Raw genomic sequence first — 15,856 nt, forward strand, 5'->3', positions numbered from 1 at the left:
AAATCTATATACTACAGATTCTTCCTACACTACAAAGAGAGTGGGATATATGCATATGTATACCTACTTGTGATAAATAAAGCTAGAACAACTTTTTAGCAAAGGACTGAGTGGCCCAAGATTTTTTGTCTGCCTGAGGTGATTGGAAAAACTAGGGTTCAAGCACTTATTATCTATTCTCGTCAGTTTTCCTTCCTGTCCCTGTAAAATGTCTTGACCAGCATTTTCCATAAAATTAGAGAAAAGGATGTTTACCATTGAGACTGAAACAGGGCAACTGTTTCACTGTTTTTGCTGTATACAGACTTAAAAAAAATAAAAAAAAAACAAATGCCAGGACAAAATTGAGTGGGACTATATTTGACCCTGTACAAGAATGTAGTAGTTACAAGGTTCAGTGAAGACAGATAAGAAGAAAATGAGGCCAGACCTCCTGATTTAAAATAGCAACAGTAAAATGTACACAACTACAGTCGCTACTGATAGTTACTGAACTTTGTTTCTAGAAATTTCTTTAAAGCAGATGGTTGGTTCATAAAGCCATGTACCTCACAGTGGCATTACCAAGGACTAAGCCTAAGACCTCCAGAAATAATTCAGGTGTGTGGCGGGCCGGGCAGAAGGGATGAGGGGGGGCAGCAGGAGAGACAAATACTGTGTTTAAATTTTGGAGCTATTTTCTGTGACAGAGATTTTATAGTTAAAACTGTGAAAACAGAATTTCATTCCAAATAAATTCACCATGAGAAAAGAGTTCAGAAACATAACATTCAATCAACACAATGTTCTTCAAGATTAAATCCCTAATATAATAGATCGGCTTTAAGTGTAGGAGATCCATTGTACTTATTATTGCATCATAAAAGTATATTATAGAAAGCATCTGGCAGCAACTGGGGGTTTAAGCCAGTGCTAACGAGCTTGTCAGCATTTGTAACTCCTTGGTTTAAGAGCCCTTGATCACTGGAAAAAGCTGTTTCCCCTTGTGGAGAATATGATGATGACTAAGTCAACTCTCTTCTAGCATCTAGTGATTTCAACTTATTTCCTAATATTTCAGCCTTCAAAAGATTTTTTTTTCCATCAAAAGTCTCGATTAGAATTTTATAAGAAAAGGGAATATAGATTTGTAAGAAGTCAGTTTTGCTGAGTCAAAGAATAAGTAATTTCACAAAACTGATGAAATGTTGAACACAGATTTTCTTAAGTGGGATTGTTCTAAGTATCTTGACTTCACATGCTCTTGGGTGCATCTGTTGATTCCATCCTTAAATTATTTCCTGTGAATTATCACTAAATTATGTGTTAAAATTTAGAGGTAATAAAATGATTGAGATGTTACTAGTGAAATATTTGAAACTGCTATGCTATCCAAGCTTTAGTTTTTCTAACTAACACCCTAACTTTTTTGAGTAGCCTCTGGACGTATTTTTTTGACTCTGGGCTATCTTTCCCCTCCCTGGTACTGCTCCAGAGTTTCATTTTTAAGCATGGTTGCTTTACAAAGTTCAGCCACCAGATGGCAGCCAATGAAAAGCAATCCAAGGGAAATAAGCCCTAAAGACACTCTAACCAGGGGTCCCTTTTTTACCCTTCCATGACTCAGTTTTTCTAAGGACTAGAATGTGAAATTTGCAAGTATGAGGAAGTATTTTTGTTCCAAATAGGGTTTATATTGCATGGAAATTTCAAATAACGCAAACAAGAATTATACATGGACACTTCATATATAATTCCCTCACTAATATATACACGTGCATATAGATATGGTGACCCACCTTGAACTTACAAGTCTAAAATCAATCAACCTTGGTTCATCTCCTCCTTGAGAGCTTAATTCTCTAAGTTTCCTTTTTTATTAGCTTAAAAACTTTACAATAGTATTTCATGTAATTTGTCTGGTGATAATTTACATTTTCTCAATAATGATGTCACAACAGTATTTATGTTTTATGTTACTGCATTACATAATTACATGCATTACATAATTTCAATTGAGAAACTATATTATTATAAATTACTAAATATGCTTGAATAACTTGTCAAGCTATTTTTACTATTTTTATTTCAAGTTATTATAATGGTCTCACTGCATTGAAATGTGGAATTTTTAAAGCTTTTTTATGCTGTTAGCAATAATATTACTGCAAAAAGTGCTCCGTTTGCAAGAGTCATGAGACAGAAAGAGCTCTGCAAATGGTATGCACTTGACCAGTTTGACATGCAGCAAAGTCTGTTGCAATTCAGCAATGAATTATGGATTAGGCAGTATGATAGAAGATTGAGAACACAGGGGCATGAGCTCTACAAGCATGGGTCACCATATTTACTGTATCAACACGACAAAGTACACTCATCATGCAGGACCAAGACACAGCACTTGACAGACCACAGGGCACTACACTACTCATTTGCCATAGACATTGTTACCTACTTGTCAATAGAGCCCACCATGTAGTAAACCATTGGAAACCAACAGATTGCATCCAGAAAATGCATATCTGGCCTATGTAGCAGATGGGTTACAAAATGAAACACAGTGTCACAACAGAGGCAGCACTTCTAGGAAAGGGAAGCAAGTTCATTTAGTTTGCATTTCCAAAACCAAACACAAGGTACATCCTAAACTGCTATTTTGCTAAAGAATATCATTTTCACTTCTTATGAACCACAAAACACACAAAGAAGTATGAAATATAAATCAGAAACATTATGGCATAATTCTACAAAATTCTTCATGATTACTCTTAGTTAGTACTTAATATTTATCAATTAGTTCAGTTACCCAATGTAAAAAAGGATTTGACAATGAAGAACAAATGGTTTTGTTTTCTTAGATGACTTCAAGCATCACAAATGCCTCTAAGAAGTAATTTGTAAGCTTGAGAATCAAAAGAGCTTTGTCAAAGGTATGTATATAATCACAGCATGCTCCATATCTCAGTGTGTCGGGTATAAGGTCCATACATGCATGGAAAACTGTGTTATATAAAATTACAGTGATATTTACCCAATGTAACGGTGAGCAAATGTTTATTAAGACCAAAATCTTTACTTATAAGATCAGCGAAGGAAAGAAACGTAAAGTTCAAATGTTCTTAGAAATCACCTAATAAGCCATATCCACTTAATAGCTTTTAGTTTATAATATTCGGCATATACAAATTCAAAGTTTATTCTTTTATATTTCAAAACTGCAGCTGATTACTTTATAAGATATGTAGAATTTCAACTACATAGATAAAATCATGAAAACACAATATGTTTCATTCTTTAAAAAGACAGGTGGTGGAACTGGAGAATATTACAGAGAGGTAATATTTACTTTGGGTTTTGAAAACTGAGTAGAGATTTGGCAAGGACAACAGAGTAGGGAAATTCCAGGTTAAGGTAATGAGAGAGTCTTTGCTATTTCCCAGATGCTGATCCCCAGTTTGATCAATTCTTTTCCTAACTGTTTTCTTTCTGCTATTGTCCCTCCTATTTCCTTAAACTCTAAAGAAAAAGAAAGCACAATACAGTAATGTTATTAAGAAAACTTCCAAATGATGATACTATTAAAATTTTGCCTGAATTTCTCCCTCCAGTGAATTTATTTGCAATAGTGAATGAACTGGTACTTTTACTTCGTTTTAATCTACATAATTAAGTTTTGAAAATATTGAATTATTTAACTGATAACCATATTCACTTTCTGTAGTCATTTCTAGTTTGATTTCCATATAGCACACTATACACACATTTAGATATAGCACACTATGCACACATTTAGATATAGCACACTATGCACACATTTAGGTATAGCACACTATGCACACATTTAGATATAGCACACTATGCACACATTTAGATATAGCACACTATGCACACATTTAGATATAGCACACTATGCACACATTTAGATATAGCACACTATGCACACATTTAGATATAGCACACTATGCACACATTTAGATATAGCACACTATGCACACATTTAGATATAGCACACTATGCACACATTTAGATATAGCACACTATGCACACATTTAGATATAGCACACTATGCACACATTTAGATATAGCACACTATGCACACATTTAGATATAGCACACTATGCACACATTTAGATATAGCACACTATGCACACATTTAGATATAGCACACTATGCACACATTTAGATATAGCACACTATGCACACATTTAGATATAGCACACTATGCACACATTTAGATATAGCACACTATGCACACATTTAGATGGCTTTTGAGCACCGTCAGTTTTGTCAAGCTCCCAGGCATTCACAGAGTAGATATTATTGTCAGTCTTAAGTCATCCTTCAAGCTCTTGATATATGATGATTTGAATCAGTATTCTAACACATACATTTGTGGGATTTAGGAGAGAGATTTCAATTCTATTTGTAGACACTTTGTTGCTTCTCAACAGAGAAAGACAATGTTTTGAGGATATCGATAAACTTCATAATTTTAGACGTATATGTAAGGATGCAAGCACTAAAAGTACTGAGAGATCAAGATGTTTTTGGTCTTAAGAGCATTGTTGGGCTAATTTTACATTAATAGCTTGTTTTTGTTTTATTAAGTGCCATTCCTAATTGGTAATTGTAGATATGAACATGTATTTAATGATATCTAGTTTAATCTGCCATATTCTTTTAGGTTAAGATTATATCAATTCTTTATACTATCTCTCTGTACAAATTTTCCCACTGAGTCTCCAGTCTATGCTTTTCTGAACTATTGCATAATAGATCATTGAATTCAAAAGAGACATAAATTTTTCTAAGAAATAAAGTGTACCCAGGTCATTGTGGCAAATAAGGCTTTAAGCTATGGCTGCCATCATGTGAGAGGTAAAATTCAAGATGAGACCTTCATAGATTTCTTTTTCATCCTTTGGTTGAAGAGATGACAAACTTTAAATGTGTGGGAAAAGGGGTCTTTTTAAAGAAAACTCATCAATGTTATTTACAATGTATTTACAACATGTATTTAAATGAACCAGAGTCTTCCAAATTGTTCAAAATTGCTTTTAAATTGGGATAATACTATGCATCTTCATGTGGTTTCAGCTACCAAAAGGGAAAATCAAGTACCCTAAACTTTGTAAATACATATTTTTGATGAAAGACACTAACTTTAAGACTCCTCTATGATGTAAAAGAAATGAGATATTTAAAGAAACAAAAAATTTTGCATTCATATATTTTGTAACTGTTCAAAGTTGACAACAGTATTTGCAACACCAAGCTACTTAATAATTGAATTTTCCTACTCATTGGGAGACAGTGAATTAGCAAGCATAATTTTACATTGAGAAGCATTAATATTGAGAAACTAAATAAACACATAGAACATTCATTACAAATATGTTTCTTGTCTCTATTTTGTATCATGTTCCAAAAGTACAAGGAAAACTTTAATATACAAGAAAATTATTAATAAAACAAAATAAAATGTGTGAATTTTTTCTGGTTGCCAAATAGAGAATCCTATTTTGTCTTTTAAATGTGGCATGAAGGAATCACGATGAAAAGATAAAAGGAAATGTAATGAAAGGATCAGATGACTTATCTATAAATTTTATAAAAAACATAAAAATGTAAAACAGTATTTATACAAAATAGATAAATCACTTATTACACACAAATAAATATTTTAGTTTGTTTAATCTGAGAGACAGTGATAAATATGTCAATTGATGCAGATCAGAATAAATTCATAGACCAAAGTAAAAAAAAAAGACAGAATTACCAGTTATAAATTAAATAAAATGACAAAAATATACAAAGCAGTCAGTGTTAATAAGTAGAAGTATAAAAGTACATTTGGTGATTACAGCTCTATCTATAGAGTCTACTAAGAACACTGAGTGTGAATACAAAGACTTGAATCTTCATAAATCTCTCACAATGACACTGTATATTAAAACACAAAGTAGCTCAGTATTGCCAGACAGTGAAAAGGCTCATAAATTTTACCGATTTGCAAAACTCAAGAGCAAATTTCCTATCCAATTAAATAAATACACACTATTTTTGCTTCATCTCTAAGGAAAGAAATTAATATATTTTTATGAGCAAAGCTTATCTCATCAATATTTTACAAGTATACGTTTAGGTAGTTGATTTATTTATTTTTTTAAAATTGTTTGATCAGGGGCTGTAGAGATGGCTCAGCAGATAAGAATACTCACTGCTCTAGCAAGCACCTGAACGACTCCTAGCACCCACAGGCAGCTCACAACTCTATATCTTTAGTTACAGGGAATCAAACCCCCTCTTCCCTGCTTTGTAGGATCCAGTTAGACAAGTGTTGCACAAGAAAGCATTCAGGCAAAACACCCATATTCCTATAATTTTTTAAAAAAAACATTAAGAGATTAAGCTTAGTTGCAAATCCTTAAAATCAATGTGCACATGTGTGTGAACGTGCATGCGTGTGTGTTTTAGTGTTCAAAGATGGGGTCTTTCACATTGTAGGCATGCGTTCTTTCATTGAACTATGTCTTCACACTATGTTTTCTTGTCCTCTGGGTTAATATAAGACCTTCCAATAACTTAAATAGTAACAATGTCAAACTTTTTAATAGGAGAAGAAATTCTAGCATTTCTGGGCTGTCACATAAATTTGACGTTGCCTTAGTATGCTACATATATTATCTAAGTCTGGGACTAACTTAAATTTCTTGCCATTTACAAATTAAAGAAAAAAGGAGACGAGGTACAAGAATAAATATCATCCATGCTGCTCTAGAGGTTAAGCTTAGATCTCATTTGGTCTGCCTCAAACAAAAGGATAAGGGGGGTATTTATTGTATTTTAGCAATTATTGACAAATAAGCTGAAGTGTTTACATATTATATGCAAAGAGGTAGATTGATGTAAAAAATGATCAGTGTAAAAATTAATGACATCAGCATGCATCTCACTCATTTATGTTTGTTTGTTTGTTTTTGTTTTTGAAGACAGGGTTTCTTTGTGGAGTCCTGACTGTTCTGGAACTCACTTTGTAGACCAGACATGCCATGTACTTGCGGAAACCCATCTGCATCTGTCTTCTGAGTACTGGGATGATTAAAGACATGCGTCACCATGGCCTGGATACCTCCATACCACTCTGAACTTGCCCCATCTCCTGTTTTCTGGCTCATTTTTGTCTAACTTTGTTAAATATATTCCAGCTTTTATTGTCAGCTAAATTTCAGCTGGGTGACCTTTAAGGTAGTGTCTATAATAAAAATATTTAAAATCTTTCTAGCATGGAACACCGAGGAGAACAGATGGTGTCCCAATCAGAACTGACATCACTCTGATGAACTGTGGACAGAACAGCATTGCTCTGATGAGACACAGAAAAAATGTTTTCAATATGCAAGGCTTGATAAACATTGAAATGTGTAAGTCTTTTTGTTAGGAAATATTCTGTGAACATCTATTTTATACTGTTGTGTGTTTTAAGTATTAAGTGGATTTGCATTTTAATACTTCATATTTATGATGCATCTGTTTCTATATGGAATTAGCTTTGTCTTTTTGATTAACTTATCTCCACAGCCATTCACTTAACATTACCTTTACCACTGCTCATTTAAACTTTGTCAAACCTCAAAATTAAGTAATGTTGCCAAAGTAGGAAGGGTCATGATTATAAAAGTTATTAGATATAGATCTATTTTAAAGAGAATAACATCATTTTATATAATTTTGTATAACAAATTGCAGAACAGAAGCCATTTCAGAGCAACAGGTGCTTCCTTGTTTCAAAGGGGGAGGAAAGATTGCATAGGACTCCCAGGAGAATTAGCTATTGGAGTTCAGGTTTTGATTCCTCATTCTTCATCAAGGGAACTGAAGATAAGTAAAAATGTTAGATGTCACTTTTGAGACATATCCAGGAAGCTGAAGGTTTTATAACATGTCCTTGGAATTTAGTAAATAAATTGAAACAATTATAATACATAGTGTATGATAATATAATAACCACTTTAAACTTAAGTAGAATTATGCTTAGCATAAATCAGCAAACAACAGCACCATGTTGAAATTTATAATCCATACCATCAGCAACTGGTAATGGTGATATATCTTCAATGGGTAAATATTGGAATTTAAGCTAGATTGTTGTCTATAAAACTAACTGAAAACAATACATATTGTCTGTACATTTGTTACTAAATCTTACCTTAGGTAAGATAGAGAGGAAAGAGCAATGAATTAGTCATTGCATAGCTGGACCTAATTCTAAAATTGACGTTGGGAACATTATCTGGATGTCATTACATCTTTAGTTCTGCTTCATACCATCCATAACAAAAGTTTATTCAAATGTTTAAATTAAATGCAACCATTAAGACTGCTAACTCCCTGAGTACATTTCTCTGGAGCCATGATTTCTATGTATTATGAATATATAAAATAAAATACAAATATCAAATATGAAGATTTGTAATGAATATTTAACATTCACTATTATTATAACTATATACAGGGAAAGCCCACCAAATTTTTAAATTGATCTTCATGGTTTCATTCAATTAAGAGAGTCCTGAAAGGCGATATATGCACAGAAATAGTGACCTTAAGGAGAAATAGTATCCTGTCAGTAATCCAGATAACAGAGTTTTCAGACATTTTGTGTGATTAATCACATTCAGAAAATAGGGCTATATACAAAGAATCCCAGACTATATAATCCTATTGAATGAACCAATACTCTAGTATTCAGAAATGATAGTGACTTTTTCTTCAAAATATGATGGAATTTATTAGATTTTGAATAAAATTTTGAATGGAATGGTTTGAGCCATGTTAGATATGATAATGAAATAAAGGGGAATAAATGGATGAGTTAAGACTACTTCATAAGAATGGAAACTAAAAATGAGGAGTATACTTTTATTTCATAAGTAGGACATCACTCCAGGAGAAAATGAGTATTTTTAGAGGTGGTAGGTGAAAAGTTACATATCAGGAACCAAAATTTAATATTGAAATAATGTGAGGAAAAGGACAGACCGTTCCAGCTTGAGTACTATCAGAGGATGTTCTAAACACAGTCTACTTCTTTCTTTTGATGGTCTTCCTTTTATATTTTTTATAACTGGGAGCTTTAACTGAGTTAACCTTTCTTGTCAATCACTATGAGGATACCACAGTAGTCTGCGATGGCTATTTTTCATATTGTTTGTCCCATTATAAGGACATCCCATAGAAAATCAGCTCCAAACTGAATGTTTTACTTAGTTAACTGAAGTGTCTATAGTAACAACTTGGTTGCTCTGCAGCTTCTCCGCAGAGAACCTCCAGAATTCAGAGTGTATCAAAAAACTGGGAAGGAGCTTGACAATCCTTCTACTGTTATGACCATACTACACACTGACTGTCAAACTCCTGACGTTTGCTTTCATATGCTTTAATATCTTCTAACACTGTGATCATGACAACCAATTTGTTTACACTTACAGTGAAGGGCCGTGTAACTTTAAAATAAAATCATTTTGACCATTTCATTCAGGGACGTATGTATTCATCTGTAGGATTTTCTAAATGATTAAGTAGTCATATTTTAAAAAGTAATCCAATAAAAAAGTTTCCAGACATACAGAGGTGATGCTACACAGCTGTTTTTTGTTATCGTATATGAACATCATCATAAGTAAAATACACAGTGACATTCCAAGCTATAAGATATAAAGGTAGATCAGTAAATGCTTTTCTGATTATTTATGGATAAAGAACAAAACTGTAAAATTTTGGCAGGTGTCTTACATGCCTGTTGATTAAATTGAAGAAATTTGCAAAAGATATTTCAGTGGCTACTTACAACTGGTACTATGAGTACATGACCATTTGCATATTAATTTCAAATAAAAGTCTCCAACTCAATGATATTTGACTAGTATTGATGAAACATTACCATAATCAATAATGTTTTCCATCATAGCATATACTCTATCTCCCAATGAATTCTGTACCATAATGTATCTGATTTAAAGTAGTATCAGTAAATTTAAGTAAATTATTTTAATGTACAGTAAAATTAAAATCTCTGTCTGTGTATCTTAAAATATACTTACGGGTTATCCAATAGCAGAACTATGGGATTTAATTCTTTCTTTGGTCTATAATATGCCCTGAGAGGTACAATAAAATTATATAATCCATTTCCAGCTGTTTCAGCTGCAACTATAATTAGCTTATTTTTGAATCCATAGGCTTTTGCGTCCTCATAGTAGTTATGCTGGCAACTCTAGGGAAGAAAAATTATACAAAGAAATGCCATTTTTACACTCCACTAAAATTTGGTCAAAGAATTTAGGATATATGGTTATGTACAATTCATCTAACTAGTTTTCTATCCGATTGGAGCACAGTTACATTTGTCTTTACCTAGTTCTCCAGCTTGATGTGGGAAAACAGTGATAAATCATGAAAAGGAGAGGCAGGGTACAAGTGATGCTGAAAGTGGGCGACGTGTGTCCTGCTCGCACTACAAGCTAAAAGTTGCTTCAGTAGAGTCACTCAGCATCTCTTATGATATAGCATTGACATGTGACTCCCATTTTGAAAATACCTTGATGCTAAAAAGCCTCATAGACATTCCCATTAGTAGCTAAAGTTTTTCAATAAAAAAGAAAATAAAACAGAAAAACTAGAAAAGAAGAAAACTGAACTGTTCAAGTCCATACCTGTGTTAAAGTGTAAAAAGCAATACACACAAAGCAAAGCCCAACACTTGATCAGAACTCACTACAGAGCTGAAGTGAGCACAAAATTGTTAGAAAAAAATTTAATTTCTAAAAAGTTAGACTCAGAAAAAAATAACATTACTGAATCAAGACAATTTTCAGTCTAAATTACCTGTGTTAACGGACTTATTAGATTTATTTCACCATTATAATGCCTCTACATAAACTTTTCATTTATCTGAGTCTGTATTATTTACTTCTTTGTGTGTTCCTTACCTATAAAGTATCTGTTCCATTATTCATTAATAAAATTGTTTTTTTATGTGGTGGAAATGAAGGACCATGTGTGAAAAAATAAGAAAACAATTATATCTATAAAGACTACAGATTTTGATGCTGCAACAGTCACAAAATATTGTGGAATATGCTTAAAGAAATAATAAAAAACCACTTAAATAACTAACAAAACCCTATTTAATATTCAAAACAGTTGCTTAGATATATTATATTTATTTTTATATATCCTCTCAAGCTGAGCAATATAACTCAAAAGTTAATTCATTGTTGAAGATACAGGTCAGTGGTAAAGCACATTCTGAGTATGGGTGAAACAGCAAGCTCAATTTCCAGTAGTGTAAAAAAATTAAATAACTTATTTAATGTAGTTGAAGGAATCTACTACAGAACAGAGATAAAATAGCAACCCAAATGCAAAAGACAAAGCAAAAATAAAATCTACAAGCAGAAATAGAAATCACAGTCAGAAAGAAACCTTATTCAAATATATATTGACTGAGAATCTTCTAGGAGTGAAGAAGCCACAAAGCCTCAAAGAATCAGTGAATGCTAATCCAAATGAATAAACAAAGTCACATATTCCCATACTTAAGAAAGCATAGGCCCACCAAGACTATGGGACATTAATCATCCATGAAAAAAGACTGATTAGCTACAAAAGATAACAATAAGAATGATGGATATTTATAGTAGTCATAAGGATAGAGGCATTGAAGAAAGAAGCTATTGCAAATGTACACACCAAGCACACCATCCCTCTAGAATAGAGACGAAAGGCATCTAAGGGAAGGCATAATGAAAAAAACTGTCAACCACAAAATTTCACTTGCAGAAATTCCAAAAGTTGAAAATAAGGCTGTATGAAAATGATCTAGTAAGTAGAGGAGAAATATCTAAAGAAAGAAAACAGTAACGAAGAGAAGCAACAAGTCCTCATAAGATGTAGGGTAGATATTTTTATAGTTCTGATATTCAGAATCTACAGACATATAAAGAAATAGATAAGGTCACCAAAAAAGGGGTTGAAAAATACGGATGAGTGAAGGCTTAGAAAAGTTAGAACTGCAACACCCATGAAACATCACAAGGTAAGAGAATTTATGGCTCATGAAGACATGGAAGGGACACAGTTATTAAGAAAATCCAAAGAGACAATGTGAAGGTAGTGTTGAAATACATTGGCACTGGGACAGAATGATAATGCCATCCCAATCTACCCACTTCACAGAAACAGTGGAGCCTACTGATTAATGCCACCCCATAATCCCAAAGTAAACTTCCATTTTCAGAGCAGACACTATATACCAGTCTAATGTTAATAAAACAGCGAAATAATCTCCTCTATAGCCACGAATCAATAAAACTACATATTTTCCTTTATTAATGTAGCAAAAGGCTGTTAATATACTGCTTTTAAAGGTCCTCTCCTGGGGCGATAATCTTATTTGAGAACTGATTCTTACAGTGAGAATTAGATTAGTTGCTTGATGATAATTCACTTTTACTTTTTTGGTTTCCTGATGCTTCCCCAACCTCCCTCCCTCCCTCTCTCTCTCTCTCTCTCTCTCTCTCTCTCTCTCTCTCTCTCTCTCTCTCTCTCCTTCTCTCTCTTTCTCTCTGTGTGTGTGTATGTGTGTGTGTTACCATGAAGTGAATTCAGGTATCATGGCACCTAAGATATATGTCAAGAATTTTTTTGAAGGAAAACATCAAAAGTACTATACTTGAACATGACTTAGGAAACTGTAGCCATGGAAGAAGTCTTATTTAGTAAAACAAACAGAGATGACCAGTGACAGCAAATGCTTCAAAAATCAACGTTAAAAAAGAGGACATCAAAATACTAAGGGCCTGAGAAATAGAATTCCCAATGAAATGGAGTTACATGGAATACTTATGAGAAAGAGAAAGAAGCACTGGCCAACTTGAAGTAGATGAAGTTTAGAGCTCACAAGTATTCTTTCAGTCTTCTTCAAGAGTAGCAACAGACAACATTTGTAACTGAGAAAACAGTAAGCATATTAACAAAATGAGTTGAAACACAATTCAATAATTAACTATCTTAAATTAAATTTAATTACTAACATAACCCTTCTAAGAACGCTATAGCATTAAAATTATGTTCATTTAACAGATAAGAAAACTACATGTCATTGTGGTTTTCTTAAGTTGTCCAGAACATGAAAGGGTGCTGGAATTATAATTTTAACCAAAATAAAGAATAAATGAAGAAATCCCTGATTAGAAGTCAAGGCATGTTTGAATCTCTTTAGGGTATGTAATGTTTCACTTTAGCCTTTCTTCATTACTCAGGAGGACAAAATCAAAGACAAAGACAAAATTGATTACATTCTCAGACGGTTCTGTTTGAGTAAAGTCTTTAAAGCCTTCAGGCAGGAAGAGAGAACTATATGAAAAATGTGGGAATGAGATATGAGGCAAGACACATATATCGGCTTCTACCTAGTCATATATGTACTTGTCTCATTTAATCAAGAGATTTTTTTTAAAACATGGATTTAATATGCTAATAAACACAAATTGTAACTAAATAGTAACCAAAAGTAATTTAACAGTTTTTATGCCTCTGTCTTTCCTTTAAAAAAATAACACAAGTTGGCTACTTAAATAGATGGATAAAGTTGTGTGTGAGGATAAAAGCAAAATTAACCATTTTATGATATGTTTATATGTGATGAACTTTATATGTTTTTAAGTATTTAGCATGTGTATAAGTAATACACTTTATCATATCTATACTTCCAATAATGTATTTTGGACAAATTGTATAAATTTATTTAAATGTGTTCAATAGCTCATAGTATAATTTTATTATTGGAGAGAATAGCATCAACAAGTAACCATTACCTTGTCTAATCTTAGGCAGCAGAAGGGCACTTTTTCATGAAGCAGGTGACAAAAAGTAGGTGAACTTCCTATGTATGGAGAGTAAGGTGGGTAGCCCTTGGCATATCTGGAAAACAATATGAGATGTTACTTTTGGAGAAGTCATGGAGAGCTGGACCCCTCAGATATGACCCTGATCTTCTGCTTAATTACATTAGAATTAGAAATCTATGCTTCTATCTTATTGTGAAAATAACATGATCTTCAAAATGTGAGGTATATTATGATTAAATATGATTCAGTATAAAGTTTTGCTACCTATATTTTTTAATAGTAGAGAAAATAAAGATTATATGGTTTGAGTTCTCCACTAATGAAATTAGCATCAATGAACCACAGCCCTCGTTGGTTACTGAGATCAGCAGCAATGAACCACAGACATTGTTGTTCAATGAAACCAGCATCAGGCACCACAGTCATTAACACTCATGTTAATCTGAATAATGAGGTACTTGTGTTTGATTCAGCTAGAGAAATGAGCAACTGCAACAAGAAACATAGATACATAATATTCATTTCCTTTTAGAAAACATTTCTCAATCATTGTTCTTGAAGACATAAACATGTATCCATAACAAATAGCAATGTTATGCCTTACAAAGTGTACTTAAGGCAGACTGCATTATAATGTTTTGCTGTATCGATATTCATTAGCCATGCACACATAACTAAAGGAGGAAAAGTAAGTTAATTAGTGAAAAACAGGAGGTTTCCTGGAATTGTTCTTAAAATATTATCAGAGACATTTAGTTTGTTTACTGACTTTTAAAATCAGCCACCTGCACATTTTGGCTACACGAGTGTAGAACATGGAACTTCTAAAGGGCAGAAGCATAAAAGTTAATTAGCAAATAAAAGAAAATTACTTGAAGCAATATTTTCTCATTCAAAAGGGAGGCTCTTGATTTTTGGTAACGTTTCCTGTGATATCATAAAGTTAAGGCCTTGTTGATAGTACTTTCTAGATGCTGTTTTATACACATTAAATTGTGCATAGTTTATAAGTTTCGAAGCTGCAGTTATCACTGTTACTTTCATATCTCTTTGATTTACTTATAAAACAGTTCTTTTACCTCTCTGTGATCTAGAAATCTAAGAAAAAGTATTGCATTCATAGTTTAAAACATTTCCTACAAGAATGGTTGCCGGCAGGGATGGTGTCCCGTCTGCTGGTTTCCCATCTATATTCTCCAAATGTACTTGAGCATTTGGATGAGAGAATACTTTGAGACAAGACTTTGTCTTCATGTATATTGACATTGTATGAAACAAATAAACTGTGGATGAATTTCAAGTTTATTTTTCTGAGTTTCAACGACAGCTCATTTTCAGTTCAATAAAGCATGAAATGAATTTTTATGACCGCAACTGTGAGACTGAGGCATGATTGGCGATGATTGTCCTGTCGCAGTGACAACACTTGTAACAAATGGCCAATGCCATTGGCTGCTCAGCACAAAACATTACAGGAGCACTTTTCTCCATCGTTTCAATTAGGCTTTACATAACACAAGGAGGTGACAACAAACATGATTTACAAATATATTGAAGTCAGACTGCTAATTTGCAAACAAGCATCATAAGACAAAACTGGCACAGAATAAATCTTTTCAGATAGCAGGTCAATGTTGTAGACCACCATTCTTTCAACTTTCCTATGGCAACAAATGCAGAGGATAACACATGTTAACATGTATGACAGGCTTAAATATGCTGACTTCTATACAAGTAGATACTGTAAGAGAATGGAAGCTTAATGAAGGAAGAATATGTCTTTCATTTGTAAATTTAAATTATTTCTAGCTTCCAAATATAAAAGGAATTCTAAAGGGTGAAATGAGAAAATACTTCATGTTAACGACATCAAATACCAAATGATAAACTTTGAACTTAATGATGGTTAATCTTATTTGTGAACTTGACAGACTTTAAAATCACCTAGGAAATATATTTTTATA

The 15,856-nt window shown here is 32.9% G+C and overlaps 1 protein-coding gene across 2 annotated transcripts in view; it reads right to left on the minus strand.

The window, feature by feature from the left end:
• The window catches only part of Kcnt2 (potassium sodium-activated channel subfamily T member 2), a 389,981-nt gene that overhangs the window by 61,112 nt on the left and 313,013 nt on the right, over positions 1–15,856 (minus strand). The window contains exons 18-20 of one of the 2 annotated variants that reach the window (XM_038349153.1): positions 13,860–13,965; positions 10,083–10,255; positions 2,435–2,506 (exon numbers count right to left, since the gene is read on the minus strand). In XM_038349153.1, the coding sequence (XP_038205081.1) occupies positions 2,435–2,506; positions 10,083–10,255; positions 13,860–13,965 (351 nt within the window). The remainder of the gene's footprint in view (positions 1–2,434; positions 2,507–10,082; positions 10,256–13,859; positions 13,966–15,856) is intronic. The other variant, XM_038349154.1, reaches the window with a different exon arrangement.

This window comes from Arvicola amphibius, chromosome 12, assembly GCF_903992535.2.
Source record: "Arvicola amphibius chromosome 12, mArvAmp1.2, whole genome shotgun sequence".
In the NCBI taxonomy this organism is placed as follows: Eukaryota; Metazoa; Chordata; class Mammalia; order Rodentia; family Cricetidae; genus Arvicola; species Arvicola amphibius.